This window comes from Poeciliopsis prolifica, unplaced genomic scaffold (genome assembly GCF_027474105.1).
Source record: "Poeciliopsis prolifica strain line A6 unplaced genomic scaffold, Auburn_PproV2 SCAFFOLD003, whole genome shotgun sequence".
NCBI lineage: Eukaryota > Metazoa > Chordata > Actinopteri > Cyprinodontiformes > Poeciliidae > Poeciliopsis > Poeciliopsis prolifica.
The window spans coordinates 16812344-16837648 of NW_026562378.1; the positions used below are offsets into that span (position 1 = coordinate 16812344).

Here is a 25305-nt window from a genome sequence, read left to right on the forward strand (position 1 = left end):
TTTAACTACTGGTGCAGCTAAACTCTTGTGATGAAAACACATGTGGAGGAAAGTGAGGCTAAAAAAAATCACTGCAATGTTTCCCAATATAAAGTATTGTAGTGACTTGGTGGTGATTTGTTACTGTGATGAATTCCAGGCAGACAAGGTTCAGAGTTTTTAAAATGCTGATAGGGTGACGGTTTGTTAGATCTCACACAGTTTCAGCTCCTTTTCAATGAATAAATCTCCATGCAAAACTTAATTTAATAAAAACAATTTAAAGATGAAGACAATTTTCTTATGCTCAAGTTTGGTGTTCCAGACTTGGGCACACCACGCATCTGTTTTATGTTTAACCACTGGTCTTCAAAGAAAATTGTCCTGCAGGACAGCTCAGTCTCAGCGACATCAACCCACGGCGAGAGTGTAAACACCACACAGAGCCGGTAATTACAGAGAAAGGAGGAGCAGTTTCAGTTCACAGCTCCATAGGATGTTTGATTCTCTGCAGCTGCGCGTTTTAGGAGGGTTTGCACCCAGTGGAGCTTCTTGCAAGCATGGCTTCCCAGATGTAGAGCAGCTCAGAGCTCCGCCGGGGCTGTGACAATACATCCAGCTTAACATACGAGGCATCACAAGATTCAACTGGCTTCTTCAATTAAAGCAAAAGCTTTCACAAATCACAAAACGTGTTCCAAAAACTCCACATGTATAGAACGGTTCAGTTCAGAGTAAAATAAGTATGACAAACATTTTCACCACAAAGTATGACAAACATTTTCACCACAAAGATTCACAAAGTTCATGTGAAAATCAAGTACAAGAGGACAAATGTTTAGTGAATGGACTCAAAATATTGTTTAAGATTTTAAGATTTAAATCTTCGATTGAATGCAAAAAACAACCCAAAGCTAAAGAATGATGACGGCACAGCTAGCGCACGCAGGAAGCTAGCAGCCAGGTCAATGTAGGCATTTTTTAATGATTATATTAAGTATTTGAGATAAAAACATTTATTTTTTTTAACCTTTTATCTTCAGATTCATGTCCCAAATGGACAATTATCGTTCCAGCAAATATGAAAACTAAAAGACAAAAGTATCAAAAGCTAAAAAATAAACAACTGACAATTAGCTGTTGCATTATTTTTTCTCTGTGTCTGAGCCAAATGAAGGAGACAATGTTTGTTTGTAGATTTAATTTGTTTTTCTCTACTTCTTGAAGCTGCAGTATGAAAAATTTATAAAAATATTTTTACATTTTTATTAAAACTGTCACTACATGCACGTTTATGTTAATACTTCTTCAGTTCCTTTTAATTCATGATATAATTTAGTTGTTTCAGAAACTATTCATATTTATTGAGTGAATTAAATGAAGAAAAATGAAAATAACCTGAATTATGTTTATCTAAAACGTCTCAATTCAATGATGCCATATCACTACGTTACAGGAGTTCAACTTTTAGGCTCATCATTATACAAATGTGGTTATTTCACTTCCTTACATGAATCATACTTTTTTTTCTTTATTCTTCTGCAATTACATCGGCAAGGATAGATGGAGGTGAATTTTGTGGCGGACTGCCAGCGGACAGGACAGCTTGTCCACTGGTCAATGACAACTCAAGTGTTTGTTGCAATCACCTCATTAAAGATTCATAGCCTGAGCGCCTGCTTGGGTCAAATGTAGAAACAGAGGAGATTCGAAGTGTCCTGCTAAACATAAGTGGGGTTTAAAACCAGCTCCGGGTCAACTCCTGCTTTCCGAGCATTGAATTTCAGGGCCGATGGGAGGAATGTCTTTGTTGACGCTCTGGCAACTGCTGCTGATGGATCGCAACCAATTGTTTCATTTAGCAGCCAGTCAAGTGAGGCCAAGAAACTGTCTGGCCTCCCCGCGGGCTGAGAACTGATTGAGAGAGCAAAACAACATTATAAAATCCTCAGTGTGTTTGCTGAGTTATGTGTTGTGAGTGAGAGACGGCTGCAAGAAGTCCTGCTCCGCTCAGGATCTTCAAACACCAAAATGCATCACAATTTCTCACCGTAGAAGCAGCCGGAGGATGTGCAAAACACATTTTGATTTTATCAAAGCACTCCGCTCTTTTTTGAATGGAATAATTGAAGTCTAGCGCATTTTGACTTCACGATTTTATTTCACTCTGCAAATTTATTTAAATCCTCTCCCGCCGCAGCTCTCGCTGTAGCTTTTCAATTAGAAACGGGTCTGGGCTAAGGGTGAGGCATTTAGAGCGCCGATCTGCCGCTGAAGCCCTTCAATTTTTCATTTGGATGTGAGCTGCGGCTTGTTGAGCTGAAAGGCAAAAGGCAAAATCTGTCTTCATCTGCAGCCCCAAGCCACATGGTATCCATTATCTTATTACCACAACATGTGTGCAGTGTTGTTTTTCTGCTCCAAATAGTTTACAGAATTATAACCTGAAAAATAAAATGTGGCTGCATCAGACAATAGCAAATGTTTTTAAGTCATTATTGTACACTGGATATATATATATATTTCTGGAAATAGCAGCTTTAATTAAAAGTTAACTTGTTAGCTGAAAGTCTCAGTGGACCAGAAACACGAGCAAAAAAAAGAAAGAAGAATGCATCACATTCTGGGAAAAGATGTTTCCACTTTGCATTTTTTTTTATATATTGCTATTTATACGACCACAAGAATCTTGGCTGTCCTCCTGTACAGTTTTCTCTATATATCGGTCTTTGTAAAACTTTTCTAGTAAAAATCACAGCTGCTGCTTCGCCAGCAGGCAAATTTCCCCTCATTGCTGGTAAAAGTAAAAACTTCCAACAAGTTTTGACCTTAAACTGGCCGATTCTGAGTGCAGCCACCTCTATAGTTACAAAGAAATATACATTTTTCATATTTTGTGTGCAGAATACAGAAATATTGAGAAAATATTTCAATAAATCCCATTTTTTATAATACTAACAATAAAAACATAAAACTAAAGGTAATTTTCCTCAGTAGCAGATGGTCCATCTTGGTTGCTCAAGGATGATTAGATGCAACATGAAGCTCATAATTTATTAACAAGCAGCATCTTGTTTGTTTAATCTCAAAGCTTATCAAACAAAATGGGCTCGCCAACACGTGCGCAACCCCAATAAAGCTGCAAACAAACAGCTAAACATTTAAATCAGAGCAATTTTCCACATATTTATTGAAGGATATAATATTGATCTGTTTGTCTAACGGAGCAGCAAACGGTTAGACGACCTTAAAGCTTGACGGCTGTCGTTTTCCTTACCTGGTGAAATGTCTTGGAAGAGCGATTTCCAGATTGTGTACTGTAGGGGCCCCATGTACTTTGACGTTGGGAAGTCTTCATAAGTCAGATTGGTCTCATGTATCTTCCCTTTAACCCTGAAACACAGATCAACAACAGTCTGAGCCGACGTCGTCATTTGTAATTTAATATCCACTCGTGTTGTGCAACTCCACCTTTCAATGCTTGATGAATTTCCTTTTATTTATGCTTTTTGAAATCTTCCATTCGCTGGTAAACAGCATCATTAATCACGAGCTGAAAGGATGAATCTGGCAGAACGGGCACGGGGTCACGCTTTGCAAAAAAAAAAAATGATTATGAACCTTCATGTGAAGGAGAGTAAGCTAGTCTCCATGCTGACACTTTTCTGTTCACCTGGGACGGTGAGACAGCCTAAGAAACAGGCTGTAAATAATTAATAACACCGCCCACGCCGGCTTCTCCCTTACCAAAATGTGCATCTTAACCTGCAGCAGTCCTGTTCTGCATTAATCCTCTTGCCAGAGCTGGTGTTGTCTTGCAGAGCGACAGAAATAGAAACGGTCTAATCTATGAGCATGGAGCCAAAAAGCAGCAAAACCTCAAAACTGCTTCGAATAACCTGGAGAATTGAAACCAGTTTAAACAGCGAAAGCAAACAACACGAGTAAAGGTCAACAGTCCTGCTGTATCCACACAATGACGCAATCTCCAACCTAAACATACCCGTGTTCATTTTAAGGCTTACATTTTAACAGATGCATTGTTCCTACAATATTTCCACTTTAAAGCTCAACACTGTTCCAAACTCAGCTTCAGGGACTGTTTTAAGCTGTATTTTATTACTTTATTTGGGTTTGTTGGTTTTTTTCTTTCACAAATAATGAAACTAATTATTGAAGCTGGTTCCAAAAGGCACTTTGTCTTCTAGATAAACTTATAAGCACCTCAAATAACACTAAAAATACCCCGAAACAAAACAAAAACTGTAAAAGCTGAACAGAAGCTGAACACAGATCCTTGAAAATCACACTTTGAAGCAAGTAATAAATTTCTAACACAGAATTAAAATGTTCTAAAGAGCAAAAAGAATAATAAAATTTCAGTCAACTCCTAAAATAAATAAATGATGAAGGAAAATCAAATTCTGATGTGTTAAACTCAAACTGAATTGTAAAAAGCATATTTGTTTTCCAGAAATTCTGCTTTGTATCTTTTAGATAATGTAAGAAGAGAATATCTGGAAATTCAAGCTTTTTTCCAAACCACAATTTTTATTTATTTTTTTTCATACATTTCCAGAACTGGAATATAAAAAAAACAAAAACAAATCACACTCAGAACTGTTATCCTCTGATGTTCTGGTTCTTGTAGTATTTTTGTATTTGTCATTTATGCCGAGAATTTTCCCCAATCGGGAATGAATATCTGACGTCTTTCCATTTTACTTTTCTGAGAAATGAATGAACCCCACACGGAGTCAGCGCTCTCCGTTGGCACACAGGGAACTTCATTTTATCGGCTCAGCTGGACGTCAGACAGAACCGTAAGAAGCATCTTGAAAGTCAAACATGTCGTCACTTTCTATCTCAGCAATGCAGATGAGAAACACAGATGGAGGCGCTGCACAGTAAAAGCTTATTTTGAGATTTCCTAACTCTGATCGCCGTCCTGAAATTACAGATTTGACTTACAACTCTTCACGTTACTCGAATTCAAAGACGTTCAGGGTGCATTTTTATGTTACAAATACAAATGTTTGAGAATTTCAGGCAAATATTACAACAGACTGACAATATTTACACAATAGAATAGAAATACAATTAACATAATCCATACTTTTCTGTATTATTACAGAGTGGGGAACACTCTTACACTATTTTATGCTTTAAAATATCAAAGATATCAAACTGTTCCAATAACTCGTCATCATCCACCTCCTGATTAGACATTACAGCTGGTTTAATTCGACCCCAAAGCTCCATCTGTTCAGGGAACATCTGGAGCTGTGGCTCAAATCTCTACTTTCTCCAACCGGTCAGCAGCCTTTGCACCACCTGCCCACACATTTGACACATTTATATGTGCATGAATAACATTTCAGGGCTATTTGTAATTTAGAAGCAAAATAAAAATAAAAATAGATATTAGTTGCTGTGACGAACAAAAATCCTTTTCTGCACCATTAAATATAAAATTATCCACCGGTTTCTATCAATTTTACTTATTGTGTTTAATTCATTTAATCATTTTAATGAAATGAAAATGATAGCTGCTGTGTGTGAGCAAAGCATTATAAGCAAGCAAAGTTGTAAAAAACAGAACAGTTCTCATTTCAAAAGAATCGAATCGCTACTGAACTTTACTTCAAAACTCTCAGCATGTATGACTTTGCTTCCTCCAATTATAGAATCCTGCTGTTGTTTTCTTCCCACCAATATCTTAAGCTTTTATTAACACAATCCTTTGCAAAGCTAATTGTAGCGTTGCACTTTGAGCTCACATGACAGCAAAGAAATGCTCCAGGGACCACAGTTTGAGAAACACATTTATTCTTGAGGCTCTGAGCAGATCACGCCTACCTCTCGGATGTGATGGCCACGCCCTCCAGGAAGTCGTGGCGGCCCGTCTCGCTGAGGCGCTCCTGCAGGATCTGGATGCCCTCCTTGACGTCGCGCAGCTGCTGGCTGTAGCACTGGATCTTCTGCTCGATGTCGGCCAGCTTGCGGGCCGTGTCCATCTCCAGCTCCTCCAGCATGCTCTTCTGGCGCTCTCGGAGGAAGCGGTGAAGCCGCTCGAACGCATCGCCGATGGTGGCACGAAGACTCTTGGCTGAAGACTGAAAAGAACAAAAAAAGAAGAAAATTTCCTGGTTATAAAAAGCTGAACCCATGTAAAATGGTGAATGAATAAATGCAGGTCAAAGTGCTTCAGCGCAGATTTCCTGACTGCTGTTAGCTTGTTTGTAGGGTTGAGGTCACAATGGCTGAACTTTAATTACACAAAAATCAATAAATCAAGGGTTTGCACAGCACTCTAAACTCTGTTAATATCACATAAACAGTAATTCATTGATTCAGCATGTAGATGTATTGATTTTGTGAAGCTCTCAGGAGTAATACGTGTACACAACCATGTAACCTGAATATAAGGAGTATTTCAGACGACTGAACAGAAGCAGGAGAAAAGAAACAAAAAATAAAAGTCACAAAAGAGAACCTGAGTGGGAGGACAGGTGGGAAGACAGAGGAGATAAAGCCATTAAAAATCTCAGCAGGTTCAAGTAACAGAGAAGAATCCAGAGAAGAGAAATGTTTCTTTAAAAATAGGATGTGCATTTAAAGAAATGAGTGTTTGCATAGAACAGAAGGCCTGATTAAAAACAAACAAAGCTGCATACATGCAGGTAGGTCTGTCGCTACAAAGAATAAATCCAATAATCCCATAACAAATTAAAATGAGCCGAATGCTTGCTTGTTTCCATCAGATTTATCAGATTTTTTTCAACCAAAGAGACTGGAGGACGAAAAGCTCCTTCCCTTTTCTTTTCAGGGCTCAGCACACATCCCCCCCACTCCATTCGCTTCCTATGGAACCTGTCCAATGAGGCGACAGTCACTGCGCTCCTCCAGTCAGGCGACCAATAAAATTTGATCATGTGAAATTCTGAGCTTGTTGCGACACAAGAAAACTGAAGTGAACCACTTTACCTGTGAGAGACGGTATGTTGCATTTGTTGTAAAACAGAAGCAACTAAAAAATACATCTGCATCTAAAAATGTAATCATTAATACAGTTTTCCCACACTGGAAAAAAAAAAAAAAAAGGGCTGTCTCCGTCTTACTGACTGTTCACAATCACTGACAAACTACAAAAAGGTGCAAGACGGTGGACAGCAAGACGGTGGACAGCAAGATGGTGGACAGCAAGACGGTGGACAGCAAGACGGTGGACAGCAAGACGGTGGACAGCAAGACGGTGGACAGCAAGATGGTGGACAGCAAGACGGTGGACAGCAAGACTGTTTGCTTTATCACACAGGAGATGTGAAAAAAACAGAAAAATGCTGCAAACATTTGACACAATGGCAAGTTTACACTTTTTTACCCCACAGAAGTCCCAACTGGCAGTAAGATTAATATATTATTACATTACTCTTAGGTAAGCATTTATATACATTTTAAACTTTATATCTTATTGTTATATTTCTATTATTAATATTTAAGACCATGGCTGATTAGTTGATTGACAACTAATCAATTCCCCATGGGGGATCAATAGAGTATAGTCTATATTTTGAAGGGCAGAGACTCATAATCCATTTTATTTGTTTATTTGGATTATTAAAATAACTTCCATTTCCAGTGTTAAATATTAATTTTTGAGACGGTACACTTGCATTTTTACACCATCACAACATCAGTGGAAAATGGTCTCAAAATGACAACATTTATATCGTGACTTGCCTACATATAACCACATCTCAACAGTCAAATTCTTATATTTTACAACTTCTACTCAAACCTTTTTAAAAACAGCAGTAGTATTTCTGAACTTTTAATTCCTCACACCCACAATTTCCTCCTTCCAAGCAGCAGACGTGATCCTGCTGGCTAGTGCAGACAGGTAATCTCTCACTTCCTGTGTGAGTTCGTTAGAACGACGATCCCTCGGTGAGCCAGAGATTTCCTACCTAGTTAAGAGTTTAACTGATAGTGTGTAGAAAGGGGAGGATGACTGCGGCGGAGCAGTTATCAGTCACACCGACATGTTTGTTGTTTTGGCCCAGCGGGCTGTGATGGCACTGAGTGGGTGGCTGCAGCCTTCAGAGACGTCAGGCTGAGTATTTTTCACCCAGCAAGCCCCTGGCGAGGTTACAGAAAATCTCAATTTACAGCACAACACGGCAAAAGAGTTGTGAAGTAAAGGTAACAATTTGCAGCTAAAATCACAGACTTAAAGAAGAGCAGGAGGACAGCAGGTGTAAAGTTTGAATTGCTTCTGGCGCGAGAACTCGTCCCTTCAACTCTGAACTAAATGAAGAGCAAAAGCCGAAAGTCATTTCATTGTCAGCTACCTAAATGCATCAAAGATCAATGCTGTCAGTGTGGCCCACTTCCAGGAACAGCACTCTGTGCAAATGGATGAAAAGCTAATGAGATCAGCTCATTTCCAGTGAGCTAAACGACCTATATAAGGCGGAAGGAGAAAGTCGATAAAACAGAAAAGACCAGGGCAAGAAGACGAGCGATGCAGAAACATCATGCAGAGGCTTTAACAAAAATATCTGGGGAAATTAAAACTCTAAGGTCCTCTCGGAAATCAGACATGAGCCTCCAGTGAATCCAACTGAATGGTTTGTTGTGACAGGAGAGGATGCTGAGTGTAAAGATGTGTGAGGTGGTGAGCAAATATTAACTTATTAACACAACGACTCGAGATTAGAAAGCTACTCAAACCAGGATGTGTTAGAAATCACCTGGCAACCCAAAGCTTTGTGGAAGTGAGATAATCAGTAACCAAACATACCACACCTACTTAATAAACGATCCATTTCCTACAAATGAGCAGATTAAAAACTGGATTTTGGAGCAGAGCTTGACCTGAGCTGGATTCTCTTATTTTGAAAGGGTGCGTTCAGGTAATTGTTTGTTTGGATCCAGTAAGGCTCAAAGACTTCTAATTATAGTTAACAGATTTGACTCACTTGACCCAACAAAACCAATATGGGCAAGAAATGTATCAATAACTACATAAAACATTAACTTTAAACATAACAAGCATTTCTGAACATCTCAATATGACATAAGATCTGAAAGAAAATAAACCTAAAAGTCCAAAATCAATGGCATTTTTAATGAAAACACAAAAATACCCCATATTGACGATGAATAGGTTATAAAGCTTTTCTGGACCATCAGATGTCATTAATTTGGAGCTGCTGAGTTTACACACTGCACAGAAAGTGTCAGTGATCTCAACAGTTGAAGTCTCTGTGTGAGAAATGACATTTGTGTTCAAAGGGAAAAGCTTACAGTACCTTGGTCTCTGTGAGTTGTCTCCGCAGGAGATGGAGGGCCTCGGAGTGCCCCTTCTCGCTGTCCTGCAGCGACGCCAGCTGCTCCTTCATCTCCCTCTGCAGCACAAACAAACAAATCATCGATACATGAACAGAAATGTGTCAGAGCAGCAGATCCCAAACATGTTCTGTGGCAATTTTAAAGCACCCAACTTTTACTTTGAGCTGAAATATTATAGCTACTCTGAAATAATAGAGGGAATACATTTTCTCCTGAATCCTGTTGTGTTACGATAAAATTATATTACTTGTTACAGCTCCGTTTGATCGGATATGAGGCGGCAGAGATTTAATCCTCAACTCCCAAACAGATAAGCCAGATGGAGAGTGAGATATGAAAGAGAATATGAAATCTCTGGAGATTTCAGGCTGTGTCAGAGAAAACTGGGTCTCATCCCAAGTCAGTAGGCAAAAGCTTCAGTGAACTCCACCTCCAAGTCTGCCTGAGGCAAGAAACAGGTGCCGAGATTAAAGAGTTTATCAGACTAAACCACAAAATGTCTACGGACTGAGGCCTACATGCACTGCCGCTAATAAACAACGGGATAATTGAGCAGAACCTAAAAAAACACATTTAACTTTTTACAAATCCATTATAAACCAATTTGTGTTGATCATTTAATTTGATTTAGGTGGACAAAACTTAACGTGACAAAGTTGGATGCAAAAAATAAGTTAAGATAGAATTTGGGTCGCTTTGCTATGTGAAAATCAAAGACATGGAAGATATTTTCTCTTCTGTATCGTTTTGATGAGTTTGTAAATTGAATTTGTGTTGCTCTGTTTGGAGCGCTGGTATAACTGGGTGGTTGGAGGCAGAGGATTGATTTGGATGCCATTCTTGCCACTATAAGGTGAGGGTCATAAAGTGAAATGAGATTTGACCCGAGAGTCACTTCTGAACAGAAGCACAAAAACAAACAACAATCCAGTTGAAAACTGGAGTAAATGCAAGATCTCTATTGGAAGAAGCATCAAAATAAGATTTTTGATGAAATCCCTGCAACATTTAAAAAGGTGTAGCTGTAGATTTGTGGAAATGAATCCAGGTTTCTTTCAGAACAGAAACGAGGAAACCGTCTGTTGGTGCAGAGAGGAAGGAGCGTGACTCTCCATGTTAATGACAGGAGTGCGGCAGGCTCAGTGGGCTCTCCGTCTCATCGCTGCACATTTGTCTGCAGCCGTTCGCCGGCTGCTGAGGTAGAGCGGGAGTGACAGACTGGCAGAGAAAACATGCTGCTCCACTCCTGACTGACAGACTGATCAGAGAAGGGCAACTTTAACCTCAACTGAGGCAACAAGACCTCAGAGCAACAACTGAGGTCTTGTTGCTCGTCGTCCTTGTTGACGAGCTATAGATTTACTATTTCATCACAATATCTTGTGGTTAACGATAAAGGTATCCCACAAATGCAAATGCTGCTCTTGAAAAACATTTCCATTTATAATGCACTTATTTAGGGTTATTTGCATCTCTAAGATTATGTATTTACTATATTTGATTGTATTTGTAAATGTATTGATAAAACAGAGGAAAGAAACAAAAGTTAAAAATGAACAATACAGAAAATATAGGGCTGGATAATAAACCAATAAAATATATATCGCAATAGACATTAATTAATATTAACAACTAATACTTGTGATACTTATAACAAAGAACATTCTTTATTATCAGAAAAGAATATTCCCAGAACAGCGATCCAGAACCGCACAGCATTCTGGGAGATGTAGGAAAGGCGATAGCTTAACAACCTCTAAGCTAGATCGCTGTGAGAGGTTGAATCAACCAACTCACTCCAATAATCAATAATCAATAAATACTTAGATTGTAAATATAAGTTTCAGCCATATCGTCTAGCCCTACGATAGACTCTTTTTTTATAATTATTACTTTGAACTTAAGAAATTATGGTACAAGACAAACATGACAAATGCTCAACTCTATTTTAGTCCTCTCCAATATTAGAGGTACAGTTTGAACATTTCTCTCCATTATGCTAATGAAAGATAGCACTTAAAAATAAACTTTTAATGGTGGTGTGTGTCTGGATTTAAAAAGGCAAATGAAGCTTTTATAAGGAATAAAATTCAACCTTGGTGATGCCATTATCCCTTCTAAGGCACTAAACCTCATGTATAACACACAATTACATAATCCTGTAATCTTCCTGGAAGCAAAACGCATCCTTCATATGGAGATTTTACTGGAATGACATTTCTGGCAAAGTAAAAAGCGACTTTTAGTCAGAATACACAAGAAAATATCTTGAAAATGCAGAGAGATGGGATGTATGGCTAGGAGAGGTGATGAAACGGAAACAATTAGTGTATATAACATAAAAATGAAAAACACAGGCAAGGTAACAAGTATAAGCAAACACTCATAGCAGAGTCAGTGTGTGTGTGTACGTCTCCCTCCTGTCCATCCAATCTGACCAACACGGCTCTGACATGACATTTCCTCAGGACGTCAAGCTGCAGGAAATGGGGGTCACGTCTGAAGGATTATAAATCTAAAACTCATTTCATCCTTCTGTCATTTCCTTCCTCCTCTCAGCCTCCTGTCATGTCAGCTGCTCCAAGGTAGATATACATAGAAGACATGAATAAAATAGCAGCGTCCCCCTCTTCCCCTCCACAGGTTCCTTAATAAAACCGCACAAGGCAGCTCTGAGCTTTATTACATCCACCAGCCTCCGCTCAGAGCTAAATAAAACTACATGTGCCACAGCCTGCATCATTAAAAGCAAACAGAAGTAATAAAACCTCACTGTAGATCCACTTACTGGACCAGTAATACAGAACAAATCCGTCCTCTACTGATTGGGGAATCTTTCATGTCTCTTCATTGGTAGGTAACAACAGAAATAACCAGCAGAAATCACAGCGATTTAATGGGGCATCATTAAATCAATTTGACAACATCCATTGCTGTCAGGTTGCAATTCTGTTGCAGATACAAAGGTAAATAAAAGAGCTGCAAATAACAGCAAGAAAACCTTTATTATTGCGCTATGAGTCGTCTCTAGGACATATTTTACATAAAGAAAATACCATCAAATAAGCGTTTAAGCAAAAGGTTTAGTTCGAATTCATACTTGTAATTTTTAAGGTCACACCAATTATAGTTTTCTGAATGATCAATTTTTTAGCATGAACTACCGATTTCAATTTTGTGTGATACCAATAGTTTGTCTGAAATGTTGCAAAATGCAGCGAGAAAGTTGCTGATTTGGCAACAGCAGGGTGAACATGCAGACATAATCTGTTGGTTTGTCTGTCAGTCAAATCTCTCACAGCACAGCAATAGAGGCAGTGACTGATTTTTAGGACTGATGAAATCGGCTTCACTCAACTATCAGCCAATTACCGATCTTCCAAACTTAAGGGACTTGAGGTCACTCCCAGGGAGTACTTAATGAATGCAAGAAAAAGTCTTTAGTTTTCACAAAAAATAATCAGTTTGGTTGTTAAAAAAAAAAAAAAAAGTGCCAAGAGAAATAAAGATATTACTTGAGTGGGTGCAAACTATTTAGTCATACTAAATTAGTAAGATATTGAGTAAACTCCCAAAAGTTGTCATGACTTGAAGCTAAAATGAATAATCTTCATCAAATACAATTTGGCAAAAGTAAAATATTAGCAGAAAACAACTGATGTAAAAAGAGGGAAACAAAGTACTAAATGTTGAGCAGTTTAAAAAACACGCAGCCACTTTTCTTATCTCAGTGGCTGGCTGTCTCGACGATGACCCGATGAAAAGTGACAAGCTCGCGTGTGTTCCTGTCTGCACAGTTCAAGGACCTTTCACATCGCTCAACGCCGCACTAAGTGAAGCCTGAGGACAGACTGCAGTCAAAGAATTAGCAACAAACCTCGCAATGCTAACAAACTTTCACATGTATATAAGCTGTGTATGTTACCTGAAGCCTGGCATTCTTTTATTAGCAAGAAGAGTAAAAGATTAACCCATAACAGCTGAAAATTCAGCAGTGATTATTATTTTTGAGTCATTTTAATCAGTGATATTGTTTAGCTAAATAGTTTATCTCAATGTGTTAAACTAGGGTGCGAATGCAAAGACATGATTTGCATGTCATTCAAAAGCATCACCTACCCAGTAGTGGTGGGAATTATATTTTTTCCAATATTCTTAGAAAAAGTTCTAAGAATATTGATTTATTATCATGAAAAATTTAAGCTATTGATGGCAAATAAAAAAGCAACTTATAGTTTAATGTGAAATGTTATTTTTGATATTTTCTCTGCTGTCCGTTCCATTGGGGTGTCCATAAGTGTCCGTAAATTTAAAAATACGGACATGTATTATTAACTGCAGTTAATTGCACTTTTTTAAATAAGTGGCGCACCAAAGACCATTTCAAATGGAAATGTTTTTAAAAGCAATATTGTGCTTGCAGTGATATGAATGCTGTGCCATTAAGCCACCGCCATATAGTTACCCCAAAAAGTAGTAATAAAAATGTTTTTTAATCATAAAAGTTACGTTGTTTTTTTTTCTAATCATCATCACAATAGTACGACAATAATATGTAGTTGTGGTTGCTCTGTTCTGCAGTGGTGTCAAAGCGTTAAAGTATGAGCAGTAGGGATCAAGCCTAGTTTTGGGTTTTATACTGGTTGGATGCAAGTGCAGCATGATTTATGTTATTGGCAAAAAAAAAAACAGGTCAAACTGTGCAAACAAAGTTAAGGTGAGTCAAAACTTTCTACTCCCCACAGCTTTTTGACCCTTGAACTCACCACTAGCATGCCCTCTTCTCCAGATTGGGTCAAAAAAAAGATGTACATCTTTAAATACCGAAAATCAGCTGCTGATTCCAAAGAAAGAAATTTGGGCGTTTTTTAGCTAGAGTAAGTATGCAATCAGAGGTTATTTAGACAATAAACCAGACTGAACCTTTTCATCAACACCTCTCTGCATCATCCAAAATAAAGAGTTAGAAAAATACTAAAATCAGGGCAACAGAAATAATGCAGTGTCAGACTCTAAGCTCTTGTGTTTCTGGTGAAAGGAATAAGTTCAAGCTGTGCTTTACATTCCATGGCGTCACTTCTTCTAGCATCAGCAGAGCCTGCAGTCTCTCCGGGGGGGAACCATTGTGTCCACGCAGCCTGAGCTCAGCCATCACAGCCGGCCGGTGACAGCTGAGCTGACTAAGCAGGCCGCGCTCAGAGGTCTGGAGGAAAGTTACACTGTTCCCTTTTAACATCTGTCCCAACAAAACAGGCAGACTGGTACCAGAGCACATCGAACACGGCTGCTAAACCTGAGACACGAATGACGACAAGGTGGAAATATTTGGAAAAGATGCATTGGATATAAAAAAAACCCTAAAGTAGGAGTCAACCTAAATCTCAACTGTATATTAATTAAAAAATACTCCATACAAATTTAATAACCACGGTAACATTTTTGAACAGCCAGGTCTAGTTGAATGCAAAGAACATTCATTAAAATTAGGATTCTAACTAGTGATTATGTAAATAGTCTATTATTTTCACAAAGATCAATCAGGTAATTGGAACTGACTTTTTATTTAACTATTAAAATATATAAATATATAATAAAATACCAAATTAGTTGACAATTATTTGAATAATCGATTCATCTTCATTAACCCGATTAATCGTTTCAGCCCCATTTACAATATGACAATATTTTAATCTTCTTGACGAGGATATTTGATATCGCACCTCAGTTGTGGCCATTCCTTTCAAGCAAAATAAAAACAACGCTGAGCCACAGCTGAACAGTAAGCTGTTCAGCAAAAGAAAATACTGTTTCTGAAATAAAACTGCATTTTATTTTCAGACAATTTTTAAAAAATCCAGTTACTTTGGGATCCCTCCACCACAAAAACAAAGCATAAAAAAAACAAAATTTGACACTAAGCTAAAAAATATCCTTCATAAAGCCTGAAGCTGTAGCGGTGAAAGTTGATTCCATTTTCTAAGAGCCTAAAAGAATTACATTGCACAACATCTCTCTCTGTTTCTGCAAAATTTCTTTGAAACAACAATAACCTGTAAGCGCAATATGAACATGAAAGGTTACACAAGATTTTCACACAGCATAATTACAGTTTCAGACTGTGCATAAAAAGGGAAACTCACACCAGCAGCAAATGACAGGAGTCAAAAATGGGTCCCTATTTCTCTAGACTGTCTACACCAGCGGCTCTGATCCGTGGCATGGCGCCCAGGTAACAGTTCAATTCAAAAACGTTCATGTTCTGTGGAAAGCTATTAATGGTTGTTCTGTCTGTGGCCACTGGAACACAACACGTCCGAGAAATGTCAAATAACACGCATCAATCGTTATGACACAGTTTAGATGAACGTGTTTAAAAACGAAAGACGTTCAAAATGGAACACATTGTTTTGTTGAACCGACAATCTGCAGATATATATATACACATAAAAAAAACGCACCAAACATCCCAAGTTTTTTTAAATTGATGTTTAGAAATGCAGAAAAATTGTGAAATAATTCAGCATAATGGTTTGAGTATTGAAATTTGGAGCAAGTATCCCTGCTGATAATGATCCTGAGTTAAAACATAAATAAATTGTAAAAAGAATGGGAAAAAAAAAAAGCAAATTTCAAAGAGTTTATATCAAAACCAAAAGAACCCAAAGTATCTGCAGCCAAAACCGTTTTTGTGGAGATACCATAGAGGTTTTCTGTCCCTGAGCTGAATGATCAGACCTCCCCTGGAGTTAAAAGTGATGACTACTCACCAATAGTTAGATGAAATAGTTGGATGAAAATAACGACAAACCAAATAAAGGTATTTAAAGGGCTGTATTGTGTATTTTCCAGCCACATAGAGCCATTCTATGCACAGTCAGGTACCTATGTTATTTTCAGTTGTGAAAATACTACAAGGCAAAAAATATGACTTCAGAGTTTGATGACTTACAATGGTCCTGTCTCTTTAAGAAGCTACTGCTCTTTCCAAGACGTCGCAATAATATTTGTAATATACAGTTTACAACTGTTCTTAGGAGCGTCTCAGTAGTTCACACAGAGCTCATCAGACTTGCAGTTCCACCAGGTGTTTGTTAATAGCTGCTGCCGCTAGTCTGCAGGAGCTGAGTGGGAGGAAGGGGATTTTATGAGGAGAAAGCTCGGCTGGAGAGAGAGAACAAGCGTTTAGGCAACCTGAACGGTTGCCGCAGGAGATTCAAGAATTTTCTCAAACATGCATGAAAGATTCAAAGCAACACTCCAGGATTGATTTTGATGAGGGAATGACATCATAATGTTATATAAAGCTAAAAGAAAAAGTTGATTTAATTAAATTTAGGACACTTTCAGGGTTGTAAAGATTAGAGCAGAAAACAGTTAAAATATTGCAGTGAAGAGCTAAGTTTACAGATTATAAAGCCAACACGCTCAGTGGCAAAACACCACTGAGAAGATTTGTAAAAAGCTGCAAGTTGATTGGAAGGCCTAACGCTGGCGGCCTTCACAAGTCCTCTGAATATGGAGCACGTCATGTAAATGATAAATGTCCAGAGGCTGCTGCTCCACTTCCTGAAGGGAGAAAGCACACGCTGTATGCAAACCGCGAGCAACTAAAATAAAAACTGCAAATCAGTTGAGCTATATTTACACTAGATTTATAACATCTGAACTGCTGACCAAGGTCTACAGAGTCGGCACAGCAGGTTGAGTCAAGTATCAGACGCCAGAGTGGAGCAAAGTGGGGTGATGTGTGACTGGTTTAAGACAAACGGAGTGTTGGATAATCAAGACGGAGAATGAAGAGCCATTAAAGAGGAACAGAGGGACTGTTGTTGGTTGTGGAGAGGAAATCTGAGGCGTTTTCTGATAAGAGCGAGCCGGCTGCTCGACCCTCACTCCCTGTGCTTCACCTTCAGCCTCCAGGCTTGCTGAGCCGTTTCTACATTGCTTTTCCAGAATAAGTTCCCAAGATGTGCATATATTTTTAACAGCTGAAGTAGAGCAACTGACAGGTGGACATTTCAATTTGTTACAAGCTTATTATAAAATTTCAGAAATATTCAGAGTGTAGCAACCAGTTCCAGTTCGTTTCTAACAAGCCATCAGTCAGCCCTGTCAGGAGTGAAGGGCTGATCTCAGAGAGGGTTATACATCACCTCAACAGGCAACTCATTAAAAAGCCTCATCCTCTGTGGACTGGAGCGCACCGATATCTAAAACAAACTAAGGTTAGCTGCAGAAAATTAAACCAACTGCAGCCCATAATTAGTGTTTTACTACTAGATTAAACTTTATAATCCAAACCTATAAACTACATCATCACACAACAGAACAACATTGGTAAATTGTTGGTCATTTAAAATAAAAAGGTGGTTTTCAGTAAGTTTTTAGTCAGTCTCTTTAGGCAGGTTTTTTTTGTATAGAATCAATTATACACAGGGTTAATCATAATGTACAGGAAAACAAGAGAAAAGAGATGAAACGTTAAAAATAGAGGGCACACACAATAAAACAATACACTATACTATAAAATAAACTATTTACATTTTAAGCAAATGAACTGATAGAAACATCTAACCATCTAAGTTGTTGTTTTCTCATATTTCAGATATCAGTTGGTGGTGAATACAATTTTCCGATTTATTGTTGATACAAGTAATTAAGTCCATAGAATGCTACATAATAATAATAATAAAATTCTCCCATCGATTCACACAAAGATAAGCAGATCTGTCTTAAAATTACACTAAGTAATGAAACACTTGGCTATCAGCACAGTGGGTGTTTATCTAAACTGGTTATAGCTGGAATCAGAGGATTAATTATAACTGAAAAAAGTAAGCGGTCAAAAACAAGCAGCCAATTGCAAGCTTAAGCTTCCAATATGAATGCGATGCCATTGCAGCACAAATGGATTTCTCTTTGTGTAGACCTCTTTCATTACGTTAATAAGCAGCATGTGCTCCCGATCAATGAGGCATAAAACGGAGCTTAAGGCTTTATAGGAAGCAAAGCTTTAAAACTGGGGAATATTTTATTCTTCCTCTAACCTTAGAGGAAGAGGAAACCTTGTTTCCTTTCTCAGGAAACAAGGTGAAAGGTAAGGTTTAAGGAGTTTGATAAAATAATTTGCAGCCTGGGAGATTAATGTCTTATGGTTGACGAATCGTTTCAGGAAATGCACATGAACACTTGGTGCATCATTCTTGCCAAACCACTAAAACCATCTCTGAGCCCATATTCTGTCATTTGTTATAGATACATTGAGAGAGAATCTTGCAGCTGTGAAGAAGTATTTAACCCCTTATAGATTTTTGTTTGGCTTTCATGTCTCTGTTAAATGTTTTTCAGATAAATGTTGATATCAGAATATTCAAACTGACACGACTGTAACTCCCACATTTAAATCCTGATTTAACTATGATCAATCGTATATGGTTTGGTTTTAAGTAATAACTTCCTAAACCATGCAACAGTTTTGTTTTTTCCCCACCACTGACAGAAACAACTTCCATAATGTTTGTGATTTCTGGTTTGATCTAAAGAGGGAGCAAGAGTTTTACTTTTTTACAGATTTTTCTTCCCTTTAAATAAATTGGTCAAACTTGTTTTTTACATTTACCCAGGTTATCTTTGTATAAAAATGTTTTCTTGACAATCTGGAACATCCAACTGAGACAAAGAGAGGAAAAACAAACATTATCAATAAGGGGTGGAAAACTTTTTGTGGTTAAGGAAAAGAAATTGCCTTTGGTTTGATCCTTGGCAGGATCAAACTTTAGAATAAGTCGTCCCTGTTCTGGTCAATATTTGAATCATTCTGCAGTGATTTTTCTCATGAAGTGAAAGTCAAACAACCGTAACTGAGACAGAGGAGACTTCTTCACTTTTCTTCGTTTTTCTTCCTTTTTCTCAGGGGATTGACTGGTTGAGAGGCAGAGCTTTCTTATCCGGAAACATAAACCACTGCAGGTAAGGCTCCCAGCATAAATTACTGTGGTGATAGATTCACAAAAGATACTGAAAATCCTTAACTGGACTCAACATGATCAAATAGCAAATATTATGCATGAAAAAAGAAAAAAATTTAAACGTGTTAAATACTATACAACAATAGATCTATCTTGATAACAAATGTAGCTAAATTGTCCCAGAAATGACTGATTAATGGCATTTTGAGACCATTCCCACAGACATAATGACAAAAGCACCATAACACATTCTAAGACATTTTAATTATCCTTTAATTATTCTCAATAAACAAAAAGCAGAAAATGGATTATGAAGCCTCTGTAAACAAACTTGCCCTTCAAAACACATTAATTAGGCTCAGCTGGAAAGAAAAGGCAATACTACCAGTTACAACTTATTAAAAAATAAAAGTGTCATAGGGAAAAATCTTTAGCGATTACAAAAATAATCTTTGTCTGACCTTTTTGTAGACCTCAATAATTGTCTAAAGTCTAATTGTAGATCGTCAGTAAGACAGAGGCAGCACATTGGTTGTAGTTTCTTATTTTTTTCCAAGCTGAGAAAACTGCATGAGATCAATCAATCAATCAAATTTTATTTGTATAGCACATTTCAGCTACAAGGCATTTCAAAGTGCTTTACATCATAAACACAAAACACAAAGGCATGCAACATAGAATAAAATACCAAGTTTTTTTTTTTATGATGATTAAGTTAGATGATTAATTTTTAGGTGCAGATGAATGTCTGTTGTACTGCCATGTTTAGTTTGGTTGACCATGAATAAACTGGTAATTCAGTTTAAGATTATAAATAAGATATAGAAAAATGACAATCAGTTTCTTTTGAGGGAAAAGTTAAGAAAACTTTTAAATAGTCTGATGGAGACTATTCAGAGTATCAGAGTTTCTGCAAATATGTAGCAAGTTAAACACTTTGAAGTTGGTTAAATTTATGATTGAATTTTAGATTTAAAAAAATATATATATACATATACTTTTTAATCTAAAAAATTAAAATATATATATTTAATTTTGATTTGCTTCAATCACCTTAAGACATCTAAATGTAACATTGATAGCAAACCAGAACCGCACAGCATTCTGGGAGTTGTAGGACAGACTTTAGCTGCCCTACCTTACATGGGCAGCTAAACAAGGTCAGTGGCATGAACTAACTCACTCTTTGGTTACCTAACAACAATCTGTTGAGTAACTGGCACAGCAGCAGTTTCAGGTTTCGCCACCTTGCTTAATACCTGCTGGTGTGAAAACTCTGGATAAAACAGGAAAGATCACACCACCTGTTTGGTAGTATTTCCAATATTTAAAACAAAAAAGTAACAATTATCAAATTATAAACTGAAACACTTGTATCACAATATGTTTTTCAGCCATATCGTATAAAAAATGTTAAAAATCAAGTCAGTCTTTAGAAAACTTGGGTAGATATTTAAGTTCTTTATTTAAGTTCTCAAACAAAATTGATTATAAATGTGCCTGACCTGTTTAGACTGGAGAAACTCTGGATAATTTCAAACTCCGAGTTTGTTTAACAGTTACGAGATGACATGCCAAGATAATCTGGCGGCTTTAAAGAATTCCCAATCAATCAATAACAACCATAAACACAGAAATCTGGGTGGATCAGTGTTTTTCCAATCTTACCTTTTCCTGGATAAGGACCAATCACAACTCAGACAACAAGTCCTTTTTTCTTACCACAATGTGTGACAGTATTTAATAACTTTTAATTAACTCATTTTAATTGCAACCAACTTCACTGAGATCAACCTGAAGAAAAGAAAAAGCTTGAGGATTAGCAAAGACTTCATGTCGTCAATGTACAGTCATATAATGTGAGCCCAAGGAAAAAACATCCCCGTGTAAAAACATGATGTTATTGCAGGCCAACCAGACCCCGAACAACACAGATAACTGGTTTATTTGCCTTCATTTCATCTTAGCAGCTGGAGCCCGTTGTATCTGCTGTGCGGCTCGCTGCAGGCTGCAGCTCGTCGCCAGCTCCATCCGGCCAAATAAAGCGCATGTCTGTTTCTTTTCCACTCAGTCCTCTGACTTTACATAAATATTTACAACCTGTGCCTTTTGTCACGTCCCTCTGTGACATTACAGACCAAGCCAGTTCTGCTGGATCCATTTTAATTCTGGTTTCCAGTCAACTCGGCAAGTTTGTAGATCCCTGAAGATTTCTAATAATGCACATGTATTCTTCTTTTTTTTAGATGTTGGCCCAACAAACAGAAATCAGCAGATTCAACCAGCACAGCTTTTCAACTAAATATGTTGAATCTCTACCTTTATGAGCTAGTTTTACTCAATCTGTGAAAAGACCATAACGTACATACATTATATTTGGGCTACCTAAATGGAACAAAGTTTTAATCACAATAATAATGATAAATATGATAGTAAAGAGAATTTACTCCACATTTTGTGGCCAATACAAAGAGTCTGAGCCCCAAACTGATAAACAAAGACCTAAAAAAAGCTAACCCCATTATCAAACAGGTTACTCTGCAGTCCCTGTTACATAAAGTGCTGCCAATGATTGCATTTGACAATATTTTTACATCTACTGACATTTGCTAATGCTCTCATGGATTAAACAATGAAAAATAACCAACAAACATAATCTAGTCACAGTTCTTTTGGTTTTTAGTTACCTTTTTATATTTTATTTGTGTATTCTTTTTTATTGTATGTCAAAACTGAATATACAGTAACTTTTAGTGTCTTTAGAGGCCCAACTATTTGAGGTTGTGGTCTCCAAAGCCTGTGAATTCGTAGCGGTCAACTTTTGATCAGAAGTATTGTATAATAAATGCAGAAAAAAAGTAGTTTTTTGATGACCAAGCAGTAAAAACAAATCTGCTTTCCAACCTGGAGCTGAAAACTGAGGATGGCTCCGAGTTGTGGGAATGTTACCGAGTGTTTTCAGTTCAGCAGAGATTAACAAAAGCTGCCTTTTGTTTTTACAATCTTGGTAATCTGATGTTAACAAAAACAGTTTAATTTTTGCATAATTTACCTAATCCCACTAAACAAAACTCAAAACAAGATTTCCAAGAGGGAATGGTCTAACTGGAAACTTGGTGCTGTGGGAATACCACATTTTTCATCAGCTGCACTAAAGTTTCCCGTGTGCGAGAACAGAAACGGAGCAACAGACCTTCTGCACATCACTGAATGAATACAAGGCCAAAACTATTTCTGTTGAGTAAAATTTCTTTCAATTTTATTTTCCTTCAACAATCTCTTTTTCTCAGATACCAGAAAAAACCCCAAAATATACCCAGAAATAAATATTAACCAAGACAAAGATAAAATGTGTTCTGAAAGTAAAGCCGTACATTTTCCCATTGGGATTTGAATGATCAGTATGTACGACTTTACAGTCTTTTGCATGAACTGCAGGTTTGTTGGTAAACAAACTGGTTGCATTTTGACAGGTGAAAATCTCCAGGATTCAAGACTTTCTCCCAGTGACCCTGTAGATCAGAGACATGCATATGACAGATTGGGAGCTTAAAACGAGGTCTACTATCAGCAGCTAGTCTAATTAAATCAACAGCAAATCACGAACACTAGGAATTACAAGAGATTACAGCCCGTCCAGCCTAGCCCAGACCTCCTGAGAACAATGGCCTGTAATCTGTCTTAATTCCCCAGCTAATCAACCCAGGGCTCAGAGGCTCCTGGCTGCAGAGGGAGGGAGCACCAGCTCACATCCACCCAAACGTCAAAACAAACAAAAACAAAAATATCACTCTGCAACATCATTTGCCTCAGATGAGGACCATGAGTCTGCATTAAGTTAATACAAATCCACAGGGCATCCTTTACATCCCGACATGCTAGAAGATTTCTCAAGCCTGAAAATTTAATGCCAACAAATAATGTGATCCAGGAACCCATGTTCCATTTAAATCGCAGCTTGAGCTACAATGATTCATCAGGACAGGAGTTTCATCAGCAAATCGCTACAACCATGAAATATTTTCACTATTTTGAACCAATATGAGTCAAAAGAAAGTCACAAGACTTCAAATGACAAGATTCAATTTCACCTTGCATGTTTGCTTTATTTAATATTGTTGCCTTCTGCCTTTTTTTTAACATAACATTAATTTAGTCTCATCCTAGTAAGTTGACTTGCAGTATTGTGTGTAAAAACCAGCACAGATGCATTACTTGGTATTCTGCTTCATTTGCAATGGGTTTATACAATATACACATTTTAGTAGTGCAACAATTGTTAATAAGTCCTGTAATTCCTTAAAGTTCTATGAGAATCAAAACATGCATCTGTCAAAAAACCTGCAATTCCCCAAACAACAACAAAAAAAAAAAAAAAAATTCAGTCTTGCCATAGCCGTCTAACTTTCCATTTGTCTTTAGGGAAATAAAACTAATATATTGAAGGATTAAAAATATCAATCATTCTTACCTATTTTGCAGAATATCATCTATTCACAGTCATTGATCATTTGATATCAGATGTGTTAAACACAATTTTCACAATCAAAGTTCAGGGGTGAGATTGCACAATATATTGCAAATGTCAAACTCAATATAACATCAGTTTGTGAAATATTCATAACAAACTAACTACTTGGAGCACAATCATTAATATATTCCAGGTGTTATAAATGTGCATTTTTCATGCTAAGAAATATTTTGCCAGTTGTAATGAGTCTCGCAGCAGAAAATGCTCACATGGGTAAAAAAGAAAATGGCTTTGTCCAAAATCCTAAAGGTCACACAGTGATGGAAGCACAGATGAGCAAGAGGAAAGAAGAAAATACACGCATGTCCCACCTGATGGCATCATCGCAATATTTTCCAATATCATGCAACCCAATTCAGGGATTTATATTATGTCAGTAGCTTTTACTGTCATCTTTTCCGTCCTGCATTTAAATGTTCATTTGACATGAAACAAGATGAATTGCGATATCCATTCCCCTTTACAGACTGAACACAAATAAATGCAATGCACAACAGATGCACAGACATCTGGCTCACTTAAGTAAAGTGCAAGCCGAGTAATCATACAAACAAGACCAAGTGCTCGATGCAACGGATGTGGCATCAGCTCCGTCTTTCCTCCAATCGGTGCAGCTGTTTATCTGCTAATTTATCAACAGTGTGGGCTGAAGTAAACAAGCTGCCTGGTTCTCTCCCGCCTCAAGCATCATCAGCGTTATCAGTAATAAGTGCGGTACAAGCCGCAGCTTCTTTCTGGAAGGGAATATTCTGCCAGGAGTCTTCTAATGAAACGTGACTGATCTGCCTTTCCCAATGGCTTCACGTTGTGGATGGAAAAAGCCTCTCTGACATGCAACGCTGACACACTGCCAATCTGGAAAAAGCTCATTTGTTTTGGGATTGGTTGGGTGGGAGCTGAAGTCTTGCTGCTTTACAAATAACATTTATCCACAGACTTTTAAAAAGAGGTATCTTTTCACAGGAAGTTATAGAAAGCAAAGCATCAGCTGAAAGAAAGAGGAGCAGACTAAGGATAGCCACAGGGAATGGCAGCCATGGGTGCCCTTGAAATGGCCTGACTCATTACTGCAACAGCACTGCCATGTGTGGTGATGGCAGGCGCAGGGAGAGCTCAAGGTCAGGCGGAGAGTGAATGACAGCATGTTTTTTTTTTTTATTCCACCAGGTGAAGACTTCAGCGGCTGAAAACTTCAACCTCCATTTTCAAATCACTAACAAGTAGAGAGGCAGATGAAAACCACTGCTTTAGCGTTTTTAACATTAACCTCCTGTTTGCTATCCGATAAGAAAAACAACATTGACTGACATGTCAGCTGCAGTCTGGACTTTACCCAAACTAAAAATCAGCATGACTGAACAGTCAATCCATTCTCCAAGCACCTATAGTGCAGTATGGAAGTCGAATCCGCAAATATGCATGGATAACAGCAGGCTGCAGCCCATTTCCTCCGTTATCTGCTCCTTTACT

At 37.7% G+C, this 25305-nt stretch overlaps 1 protein-coding gene across 1 annotated transcript in view; it reads right to left on the bottom strand.

The window, feature by feature from the left end:
• The window catches only part of trim62.1 (tripartite motif containing 62, tandem duplicate 1), a 40892-nt gene that overhangs the window by 3875 nt on the left and 11712 nt on the right, over positions 1-25305 (bottom strand). The window contains exons 3-5 of the mRNA XM_055027317.1: positions 9297-9392; positions 5839-6095; positions 3257-3372 (exon numbers count right to left, since the gene is read on the bottom strand). Coding sequence (XP_054883292.1) covers positions 3257-3372; positions 5839-6095; positions 9297-9392 — 469 coding nt within the window. The remainder of the gene's footprint in view (positions 1-3256; positions 3373-5838; positions 6096-9296; positions 9393-25305) is intronic.